This window comes from Mya arenaria, chromosome 11 (assembly GCF_026914265.1).
Source record: "Mya arenaria isolate MELC-2E11 chromosome 11, ASM2691426v1".
NCBI lineage: Eukaryota > Metazoa > Mollusca > Bivalvia > Myida > Myidae > Mya > Mya arenaria.
Genome location: NC_069132.1, coordinates 29,946,029 through 29,958,679, shown reverse-complemented (window position 1 = coordinate 29,958,679; position 12,651 = coordinate 29,946,029). Strand labels below are relative to the sequence as shown.

General features: G+C 33.8%; 1 protein-coding gene across 2 annotated transcripts in view; it reads left to right on the top strand.

Annotated features, from left to right (window-relative positions):
• The window catches only part of LOC128209639 (transmembrane protein 87A-like), a 42,508-nt gene that overhangs the window by 26,302 nt on the left and 3,555 nt on the right, over positions 1–12,651 (top strand). For both annotated transcript variants that reach the window (XM_052913755.1, XM_052913754.1), the window contains 7 exons: positions 1,792–1,873; positions 3,944–4,048; positions 9,666–9,721; positions 10,123–10,226; positions 11,447–11,523; positions 11,942–12,000; positions 12,301–12,353. In XM_052913755.1, the coding sequence (XP_052769715.1) occupies positions 1,792–1,873; positions 3,944–4,048; positions 9,666–9,721; positions 10,123–10,226; positions 11,447–11,523; positions 11,942–12,000; positions 12,301–12,353 (536 nt within the window). The remainder of the gene's footprint in view (positions 1–1,791; positions 1,874–3,943; positions 4,049–9,665; positions 9,722–10,122; positions 10,227–11,446; positions 11,524–11,941; positions 12,001–12,300; positions 12,354–12,651) is intronic.

Genomic DNA, 12,651 nt, shown 5'->3' with positions numbered 1-12,651 from the left:
CAATTTTTGTCCAGTTATGCTTTTTTTTCATACAAAAAGAAAAATATGAGTGTTGGCGTTGGAACTCATGGGGCTTTTGTTACTTTAAGTGATCACTTTGTTACCTAAAGAACTAATTTCCTACGTACTAACCTTCCCAATGTTCACTTGGAAGGGGGAAAGAAATTCTGAATCAGGCCACTAGAAACACAATGAAACTTACACAATTAATTGTCTTAATTGATATGTGAGGTCAAGGAGTTATTATATCATAGCATACAGATGAGTTTGCACATTCTTGTCAATCTGTGGTTTATACATCATTTAGAATATTTTGATACATAAATAATAGCTTAATCACGCATTATGTTGCGTTTTCAACCTTATATATCTTTCAACTTAGATGCTTTCAAGTTTCATTGTTTTTTGTCCCTGAATACATAAGTTTCTTCTTGGAAAAGGAGATAATAATCCACTGTAATGATTAATCAGTAATGGATCCAAAAATAATAACATAAACAGATATATTATTAAAAAGAAAACCAGTGTTTTTTATGTTACATTTTAGGAAAGGGGGCGGGGTCTCTCTGATGGGAAAAATGCGTCAACTCCAATTTTGCCTTGAAATGATAAAAAATGCTGTTACAAAACAAAGAGGAAAGATAAAGGAATGAGGAATACACAAACTCTTCCATACATAAATGCTTTGGGGTCCACTTATTTGAAAAAAAGTATCAGTTTTAGAAATTGGAATGGGGCTGCAATTTGGCACCAACTTGTTAAAAAAACAACCACTGAAATCATGGTCTAGCTATACCAGCAAGTTAATATTGCAAGCTTAAATATTTTCAAGTTTGTTTTTGGAAGTGTAATGTCCAGGTTTGAGCAGTCATAGGTTTGGAAAAAAAGAGAATGTAAACTATCAGTTTGGAAATATTGTTTGCTTTTGAATGCTATACTGGAAAACAGCTCAGTTTTGTATTCAGTGGCCTTTTTTATGAAATTGATTAATACTTTGGTTTAGTCAAAGTTAGCAAAATTGTGATTGGCCAATATTGATTCAATTTTAAATATTAAAGGGACTATAGACCAGATTAGCACCAAAAAAGTGTTTTTTTCTGTAACGAATCTCAGGACAATTTTTTAATAAAATGTTTTACTCTTTGATATCATAATTGTAAAAAAAAATACCAAAATGTAAAAAAAATCAAGTCACAGACCGGGTTCAAATCGGTGTCGCAAAAATTGAAGTCCAGTGTTTTATCCACTGTGCTACGAAGGCTTACTCTAAATGGTTAGAATAATTAAGCTATATACCTAACTTGGTAATATCACGTGATAACATTAGTTAGCCAATCACGCATAATGAATGAATTCTACTACATATACATACCTAGTAATCTTTTTTAATGGAAAAACACAAGAAAAACTGCGAAAAATAAATTAATTGTAAACTACATGTATGTGGTACTTCAGCTAGTTAGTTTTAATGCATTGTACACATCAATACCAAGTTTATGTCAGTTTTCGACAACTTTTTTTTCGCTATTTCATCATACGGTGTATAGCCCCTTTAACCAATCAAATCATTGAAATGTGCAAACTAGCCAAAAGATAACCTTTGGACAACATATCTTAATGTTTATACAACTGGCTGCTGATTCAAAATTATTTAATCAAGAAGAGGAAAGAACGTAGCAGAGTTAAAAAAATATGTCATAAAATGTTTACATGCATGTTCTACACATCTACAGTGCAAAATGCCATGGCAGTGAATGAATATTTGAATAGCTGTGGATTTGTTTTTTCCAGGCGAAGGCAGACCAGTCAAATGATCAGATGCTAGCGGCCGTGCCCCTTGCTGTACTAGATGCGTCGATTTGCTGGTGGATATCCTTTATTAAAAACATTTCATGGATTTGGTACTTTTTGTCATCTTTTTTAAGATGATGATTTTGAAAAATTCACCAAAAAATCTACCCTAAAGCGATAATTAATAGTAAGTTTGACCATGCCACTTGGACAAAAACCTGGGACCTGACATAGTATCTCCTGTGGTCATACTCATTTTCGTTTTGTTTTTTTATGGTTCAGAAGTGAAATAAAAGAAAAAAGAACCTACCTCCCCAACCCTAAAAATGTGAGTTGGGTATGCTTTCATCGAAAAATAATGGGTTTTATCAGAGTAAACTGGCGAAAAATGGTTAGGCTGGCGGTTGTATGGTCTTAGATAATAGTGTGTCATCTGGGGTCAAAAACAGGATATCTGGGAGTTATATTTTAGAAAAAGCTGATGTATTTATAAAATGTTCATTTTTCCTCATACAAATGGCATAGCCTCTGTTGATCTCCATGAAATTTGATCAGGTTATTTGTATGAACATATCTCCGGTAAGTATAAATATAGGTCTTTTTGGTTAATGAACTCGGTCACTAGGCTAAAACAAATCTTAGGTTTGCAAAATTGCATCGTCAAATAAAACATCAGGCTTTAATGCGGCAATGCCACATTGGGATCTTGTTAATTATGGTCTTATGCCAAGATTTATTTTTAATACAGCTTTTAAATTATTTAAAGCTTTAAAAAAACTGGATCTTCAGATATATTATGTTACTTAATTGTTGAAAAACCTGAAGAGCCATTACTGTAGAATAAATGCAAATGTTTCCCATTTCCATTAAACTATATTATTTATGTCTCCATTATGAATTTCTTTTAAAAGTTATGTAATAAGCCATCAATCTGTTGTTTTTCGATGGTTTTTCCATAATCTGGTAATATATTTTCTTATATTTGTGCAAGTTTTGAACAGGATAATTATTTTATTGCTATTTAATGATAGATAATATTATTTTTGCTAGTTTGGACTATCAGCATTATAGCTATGATAATCATGATGGTCTTCATATGTGTCGAAGGTTCCGGAATATAATCATCATACATAATATTTTGCTATTGGTTTTGTGTTAATTAGTTGATACGTTATAATTATTCAATGACTTAATTTTTATAATTTATTATCAATAGGCCCGTTGCTATTCATCTGAGCTAATTTGTCATTGAGGCATTAAATTACGCTATCTATAAACTCATGCTAAGTAGTATTCATACAGACTTGTGTATAAATTTACTGATATTTATGGCAGTTTTTGGCCTTGAACCACATTTTTTATAATAAATTTTACGTAGTTAATGCAAGTTATCAAAATGCTTGTCTGTTTTTTATGAAATGAGGTCTCCGTTTTGTGATTATCTTGGGTGTTGTCGTCATCAGTTTCATTTAAAAACTTGAAACATAGGCCTCAATTCACAACCTGTTCAAGATGTCCAAATGTTACTAGATACATGTGTTGCTTAGGACAATTTGCACATATACAGAAAGGCCTGTAACCCTGACTTGAATATGTGTTGAAGTGATTGCCCCTTTCTAAAATAAAACTGCAAAGGAGGTTTTGTTTACACACAATGATTCTCTTTTTGTACTTATACCAGTTGTTTATAATTATTATTTAAATTTGTTTCATTGTGTTTCAACACATTTATCAAACATTTGTTTATTAAAAAGGTCATTAAATTTTTTGATTATTTTGTCAAATCCCAATGTTTTACCATATTGTAAACATATTTAATTGTGATTAATTGCCACTTATGAAATGAAGATCTGTATTTTAACTTTCCATAAGTGACAAATACTTGGAAGAGAAACACTTCCATATTTTAGTTGGTCATGCACATTGACACTTGTACAAGAATAGATAAACAGTTATTCCCTTATCCTAGAGTGAGTTATATCCCTTTTTTCAAAAGGCTAACATTAAAACATGCAAAAATATATGCATATTTAGAGTACATTGTCAAGTACGCTTTAAAATATATATCACTTACCTTTAATAGCCAACAAAAAATATAAATGCAGAAATTGAAATGAATACAAAATTTGTTTCCTTGACTTATCCCAGATATTCTCTAGCTTAATCCAGACCACACGACAGCTTAGACTGAGAAGAAATATCGTCAAGCTCAACTTGTACAGGCATTTTTTCAACACGCTCTTGTTTACAGTATTAGGTAAGTGTTTTTTTCAACCGGTTTGTTGCTTTGTCAGTTCAAAGGTCATGATAATGTCATAGCCATGGTCTCGCTTTTCTTGGAAACGTAATGTTATCACCTTATCTTTTTCCTTATTTATTCTGTTGTATTGAGATAACTTCATCGATGATGCACTGAAGAAAATTGTGGATTATCAAAATCAGACTCGCTTCATTTAAAATGATTATTAAGTCAGCATTCAACTGCGGCAAGCGTATTATTAGTTTAATAGAACGATCGGTGCACAGTCCTTTCTCGATACCATTTTCAGACAATTTAGCATTTTCCAAAATCGATATATTGCAATTTGAAATCATTTTGGAGGTTGCTAGTTTTAATTGTCCTTCTATAAATATTTCCAAAATAATTCCATTGAGTATGAAAGCATATCACATGGCCTCACTTCTAAATGGTGAAACTTCAAAATGTTTTCAGTAGCAACATTTTCAGTATTTAATCTTGGTAATTTGATCACACATTTTTTTTTACAAAATGCAGAAGTTACAATTTTTGTAGTTAAAATTTCTGAAGGTTGGCATTTTTGCTTCTCTGTGAGATGTCCAATTATTGTTCAACATTTCATTCACATGATGCAACACCATTTTCTCATAAGACTATTTACTCTGCATTTTGCAGATAAATGTGGCTCGCTGTTTTAGTGATGTAAAAATTCTGAAATAGAAAAAATGCAGCTTCGGCATTTTAAAGTGAGGCCATTGATATAATGTTAACACCAGGTCTTTCATTTTAGTTGACATTAATGTTTTGAGGGTTAACATTACATGCTATCACCCACCATGGGATCTGATATTTATTTTATTATACTGCACAAGTATTTTGTTATACATCAAGAATGAAGCCAATGTCAATGTCACGTCTGTTAAATGCATCCACTCAACGCAGATTTTTGACTGTATTTTATAAGTGCAAATTGCACCCAGGCGCTTAAGATGAAATCTATTTTTGGACAGCACACGAGGGTCGTTTTTAAAATTATCACATGAGACATTACTGGATAACTGATAATGACTATAAGTTATTTCATAAAGGCAAAGTCATATGAGGCATGATAATATTCATATCTGTTGCTTGTCATCAATTTGTATGAACTAAAAATAACGTTGTACAACCGATAAAACTCAATTTTCAATCTGCTTTTCATAATTATGTCTCCCCCTCTCTGGGGGAGACATATTTTTTTTGCCCTGTCCAGTAGTCCGTCAGTCCGTCAGTCCGTACGTCACACTTCGTTTCCGATCGATAACTGGAAAACCGCATGACCTAGGATCACCAAACTTGGTAGGGAGGTTGGTCGTGATGTGTAGAGGATCCCTATTGTTTTTGGGGTCACTAGGTCAAAGGTCAAGGTCGCGGCGACCCCCAATATAAAAACATTTCTGCTCAAAATCTTGAGAACGGTTTGACCTAGGTTCACCAAACTTGGTAGGGAGGTTGGTCATGAGGTGTAGAAGATCCCTATTGTTTTTGGGGTCACTAGGTCAAAGGTCAAGGTCGCGGCGACCCCCAATGTAAAAAACATTTCCGCTCAATATCTTGAGAACGGTTTGACCTAGGTTCATCAAACTTGGTAGGGAGGTTGGTCATGAGGTGTAGAAGATCCCTATTGTTTTTGGGGTCACTAGGTCAAAGGTCAAGGTCGCGGCGACCCCCAATGTAAAAAACATTTCCGCTCAATATCTTGAGAATGGTTTGACCTAGGTTCACCAAACTTGGTAGGGAGGTTGATCATGAGGTTTAGAAAACTCCTATATTTTGGGGGGTCACAAGGTCAAAGGTCAACGTCGCTATGACCTCTAATGTAAAAAAATATTTCCGTGCAATATCAGGAGAATGCTTTGTTCGTTTCCGATCGATAACTGGAAAACCGCATGACCTAGGATCACCAAACTTGGTAGGGAGGTTGGTCGTGAGGTGTAGAGGATCCCTATTGTTTTTGGGGTCACTAGGTCAAAGGTCAAGGTCGCGGCGACCCCCAATATAAAAAACATTTCTGCTCAAAATCTTGAGAACGGTTTGACCTAGGTTCACCAAACTTGGTAGGGAGGTTGGTCGTGAGGTGTAGAGGATCCCTATTGTTTTTGGGGTCACTAGGTCAAAGGTCAAGGTCGCGGCGACCCCCAATATAAAAAACATTTCTGCTCAAAATCTTGAGAACTGTTTGACCTAGGTTCACCAAACTTGGTAGGGAGGTTGGTCATGAGGTGTAGAAGATCCCTATTGTTTTTGGGGTCACTAGGTCAAAGGTCAAGGTTGCGGCGACCCCCAATGTAAAAAACATTTCCGCTCAATATCTTGAGAACGGTTTGACCTAGGTTCACCAAACTTGGTAGGGAGGAAGTACAAATTTCATGTCCATCATTGATTATTTCTCACCTACGACCACACAATGGGGGAGACATGCGCTTTTTCAAAAAAGCAATCTCTAGTTGTTTATTGTTGCTGTTGTCTTAAATTTTATGCAGAGGATGAAATATAATTTGAGTGCGTCTTACACAGTCGACTCTAGTTAACAATGCGAACAACGATCAGTCAAATGAAATATCTGTTGATTTTTTTTTTTTTTAATTAAAATAGATTGAGTTGAACTAGCAGCCTTTAGGTGGTAAATTCTGCATTAAACCACTGTGCTAAGTTATGCCAAACTGGCTGAACCTATTATATCATAACACTTTTTACATTTTCCATTTATGTCTAATTCAGATATTTTAATTCAACTTTAAACTATCTAAAATTATCTACTAAAATACATTTGATTCTTCATTTCTTTATATGAAATATGACAAAAAGGTTTGAATTTTGAAATAAGTTTACCGAAAGCGTCCATTTTCTTGTCCCATCCATAGACACTGGTTTTCTCTCAGTTTTAACCAGTTTACATGACTTGGTGAGGTGGTAAAGTACAGGGTTCGAATTTAGACTCGCATACTCGCAAAATGCGAGCGACATTTGCAAATTGCGAGTGACTTTTATTCAAGCTCGCAAAATTCTGCGAGTGGCTTTTTCTAGACCACAAAATGTTAAAAGGACAGTAGAATAAATATGAACCTAATTCCGCTGCGTAGTCGAGTGTAAACACCCTATAAGTGGCATGTTTACACTACCAGTATAAAAAAGACAGTACGGAGTCACGCTCTAGTAAGTTTTCAAAAATAGAACAAATACGGAAAAGGCCGAGTTTTATCTCGAATCTTTCCGAGGCGTGCATAATACAAAGTGAATACAAATGACGTAATCACCTAGCTTAATTATTGGCTAAATTTAGCGCGTTCGCGCACTATATTGGTAAACCCCATCAACCTTTGATATATTTCCGCCGAACTGCCAAAGTGAATAGACTTCGTCGATCGATATATTTCATGGAGAGCATCCTCGCTAATTTAATTTTACTGTTTCTTTCATTTATTTTTAATTTATAATTTTATTGCTTTGAAGACTTAATGAAATCTGTACCGTGCTTGCCGAATGGGTATTACCCGATGGCGAGGGTAAATATACAAAGTGAACAATGTAAAATTATTGGACAGCTTTGTAATCAAAAAGCGTCTCGCATCTGATGAGTCTTTCCGTACTCCCCAAAAAGAAAAAGCCATCAACAAGTTCTAGTAGTTGAGTTACTCAAGATTGATACGTTTTAATATTCATAATTTGTCTTAGGTGTAAATTTCTACTTAAATTAGACAATATTACAAGGGAATAAAGCAAATAATAAAATTGCAAGTTGATTTTTAATTTTGCGAGTTGCCTCAAAAAGCACTCGCAACATTTTGCGAGTGCTCCTCAAAGTTAAATTCGAACCCTGAAGTATAAAATATCTAATCACTTTTCCATTACTGAACTAGTGAAAACCAACGATTGAAATATAGTGAATGCACATACTGTGTTATTATTTACCTGCGACTGTTTCAATAAATAGCACAATACAAGAATCTCACAATAGTCCTGCAAGTTTGCAAGTGAATTTTTGTTGAGTTTCCAGCGATTAAAATCTGCCCAAGCCCGCCCAGGCAAAGCATGCCCGGGCTTGTTTAAAACTCTGGATATTGTCATATGTTTACGTCTTCTGGCTTGTGGGTTAGGATCTCATTACTGAAATGAAAAAATAGTACTCGAGCTGGTTCAAGGAAATCTGAATTTTGATGACTGAGTAATGCCAAAAAAAGAATCGTTTTTGTCAGAAACTCACACACTGGGTTTAACAACATGGGCATGACTCGTTAACATGAAATGATGATATAAAGTTAAATACAACAAAAGGGCATTGGCACCCAGTGGTATTCAATATTCAACTTAAGTTGATCTTATGGTCATACATCATTGACTTCATTCACTCTATTGGTCAGTTATTAATAACAAGTAATCCGATTAGCTACATCGTTCTTAGATCCAATTAAGACCAATATTGAAAACCAGTCCAGGCAGCTTTTTGTTATCTTTAATATCAATAATTATAACACAAGTCCAAATTTAAAATTAAAGCATTTATTCTGTTTTGTTGCTCAAAGTTTGTATGACCATGTCGAAGAAACTGTACTGGCTCCAATTTCTCGAAACTTAAGTCTCTTATAACAGTATTAAGCTAAGCTCACTATTTTTTGTTTTTCAATAATTTGCATATTTAATTCTTTAAGAATGCTGATAGGAATTATCTTCATGATAATCACAATAAACCGTTTTTTGTTTATCAACATTCAATTTAAACATGTATTTTGACTAATTGAAATAAGCTTCTTAAGCCTGTTATAAGCATAAGAAGTTCGAGAAATTGGGGCCTGAAGCTGTTGACTCCTATAAATGTTGAATAACATACGAATATCATACTTGGATGTATCTTAATTAATGAATTGAATGAGGCAAAAATTAAATATAATTTATTTGTTGTTTTGAAATTATAATTATTAATTTTGCTGTTTAATCATAGACAATTAGACGATTGATTCATCATATCTATATCAAGGTGTATAAATAATAGATTGTTTCAAACTTAATCTTTCCCAGGAATCTGCATACATCGAGATATTATCTGCCTTTTTTTTAGCTTGTCTGATTTTCAAAGAAAAATATGAAGTGTTGTGATGGCCTTGATGTGGTAGGTGTAGTCTTTTAGCTTGCAAGAATCTGCCTTTTCCATAACTCTAAACCATTGTAGATATTCACATGAAATTTGGTACACAGTTGTTGTTAGCGGCAGTGTGTGCTTCTGTAGCAAGAACAATTAACATGTAGCTTTAATCAATAATTTTTGTGTTATGCCCCTTTTTTACGAAAACGCCAAAACAGACCAGCACTGGCAACCACTTGAGGTGCTCTTTAAAAAGGAACTGTTAAGGTTGTCGTAACAATTTGTGCAATTTTACCGACTTTCAATCACTTCTCATCAGGACTGAGTTATTGTCAAATAAAAACTGTCGGGATTGGAGGTTTCTGACAGGGGGGAGAAGAAATGAGAATCTTTGATCAATACTGGCCCTGGCCTCATCAAACAGTTTATAAATGTGTACAAGATGTGAAAGTTTACAAACTTTCATTGGTAAAATTTGATGTTTTTGTTTACATTTTTATTTTTGTATTTTTCCAGCTGCCATAGTTTTCATGTTGTGGTCCATATTCCAAGTTAAAATGAAAAACTGCATTGTAAGTATTGTTGGTTTAAACAATGATATAACAATTATTATCTGTCAGCAGTGACCGTCAAAATGTGTGTATAGAGATGCTCCCTAGAGTATCTTATAATATTAGTAAAAGTTTTACATTTAAAAGCAACTATGCAACATATAATATAAGATGCAAGTTTTAATTTGAGTTGCATTACATTGATTGTTATTTTATTGATAACAAAAATGCATTATCTATCTGTGAATATATGGAGTGAGCGACTGTCTTATGAATGCGTCTAAACCATTTATTTATCCTAGGCTGTGTTTGTCTAGATGCTGCAATTGGTTTTCTATTCAATAAGATCATTTTGCAGGCTGTTAATTTTTCTTCCTATACTGTTTAGAATCTGATGCCTAGGAATATTTTCCTGTTTTCAGAAATTCAACGAGTTGTGGGTTGATGAAGCCTTCTGGCACCTGCTATTTTCTGTAATACTCGGCATCATCATGTTTCTGTGGAGGCCATCGTCAAACAACCAGAGGTAGGGATGGCAAATGAAATTGTTCTGAAGCCTTGTGAGAGGGCCTTTAAATGTAATGATTATATATAACTGCTTTTCGACTAACTTGTGGAAAAATAAAATTTGAGATAATACCTACAAGTCCAACTGGGACAAGAAACTTGTAACAAATAAAGCTGTGCCATAGCTAGATTGTTGTAAGTATTTTCGTCAATTTTAGGCAATGTGTTTTTCAAAAAAATAAATAAATGGGGTATTGTTATAGCCTAGGTGTTGTTGTCGTCATTATTAACTGAAACTTTTGGACACATTTTGCAAGAGACAATATGAACATGAACAGGAAGGCCAATAACTCTGGCTTTCATGATTGTTGAGTTACTCCCCTTGTTTGAATTAAAAGAACACAGTAATGTGCTCTGCTGTTGAGAAATATTTTGTTATAAGACTTTTTTTTATTATAAGACTTGTCAACCCTTGCACAGCAATGTTGAAAGAATAATTGTAGGAGATCCCAGCATGAGGCCTTTAACATACAAACAGCCAAGTGGGTCTAACTAGCAGACTAGCTGTAGCTCTTACAAACCAATGAAACCATTAAAATAATCTCTAATAAAAATTGATTTATATTACTATGTTTGTCCATTAAATTCTGCAACCTCTGATGAGAATATAAGTATCTATCATGTGTTAAAAATATCAATCATGTTTTTCCGGTCCGAATCGAAAAATCCGACCCTCGGGAAAGCTGCGTGGCCGGTAACTCGGCAAGCCTCGTTACCGGCTTACGCACGTGCCCTCGGGTCGGATTTTTCTATCCGTACCGGAAAAACATGATTGATATTTTTTTTTTGCATATCTAAATTTATCAATTTGTGGAAAAATGACGTAGAAAACAAACTTTTGTACAATTGCACCAAAAAGCGCGTGCGACGTTGTTTACTGACGTCATAGAGCGCAGTAATTTTAAATAACTAAAAATAGTGTTTTTTACGATTATTAAATTTTCAATTTTAATTAAAAGTCTTGCTAACATATATATTTGATTGCGCTTTATTGAAATGGCATAATATATTTTTCATAAACCATACAATAAATGAAATAATGAGTGGCGCGTTGTTGCGCGTTACTCATCTTACATGGGGTATGTAAGATGGGTTTTTCCAGCACTGGCCACATGACCGGAAACACATGTCCGGTATGCAAGAAAACTATTTTCTAACCTCACCTAATGTTGGTATCAGGTATGCCTTTTCTCCGCTGATTGACGCCTCTGACGATGAAGACGAGGAGGAAACTAACTTCAACAGTGACGCCTTTGGTATGTTAACCTCGCTAACTTAAAAGTTGTTTGGGAATCTCTCTTTGTACATGTAGGCCACACTCACATAAAGGCCTTTGTCGTGATTTTATACATCATTTTATTACCACTGTATTTAAAAATATTTGTTTAAAAATCATACGAACACTAGTGCAAGTTGTGGCGTAGGTCACAAATTGTACATGTTCCCTCGTTATTAGCAAGACACTAATGATATTGATATGAAATCTGGAACACTTGTTATTAAACAAATAAATTAATAAAAGATATGAATATGTACCAAAAGCACTATCACTCTTGCTAAAATAGAAGTCAATGTGAAAAAACCCACTGGAATGACTATTACAGAATTTATTGTTTGTCTTTTCCATCAAGAACAATCCAATGTATTTTAGTGTATTTAACTTCTTTCTTACAGATGTGAAAACAAGAAAAAAGCAGGCAAATGGCTCACCAAAAACAAAACAGACCACCATTGTAAGTTTTTTTAGAACATATACAACATGATTAAATAAACTTGGAATTTCTTGAAAGAGTTAAAGAATTTCTTGAAAGAGTAAAAAGATGTTCTTAAAATTAAAGTTGAACTGTTTCCTGTATTTTGCATTCTTTTTGGAGAGGAAATGCGGAAATATTACAATATTTGAATAAAACATTAAAAAAAATCTGAGCATACTCCAATAATAAGAGTTTTATATATAATTAAGCTGAAAAAGGTAATCAAACTATTGCTAACATAGTTTCCTATAATTTATTGTTTGCCTCCATATATTCCAGGAGGACGATTTGAAGTGGGTAGAGGAAAACATTCCATCAACAATTTCCGACAAGTAGGCAGCATTCCTTGATATATTATAGCAATGGGCTGTGAACTGTTTATAATAATAAAAATAGTACTCTTTTCAAAATCTGCAAACTTAAAACATTTTTGTGATAAGTATATGTTTTAAATACATGGCACTATACCTATTGCTATTGCATAAACATAATACATAAAGTTACTAACATATGTTAGACCTGTGCAGCCACCTGTATAAGACTTTGATAAGTTGTCCACAGGTTATTTGTTTGCTAGTTGACTCATTTAAGCAATTTGATTGGTTATTAGTTATTATAGGATGAATATTG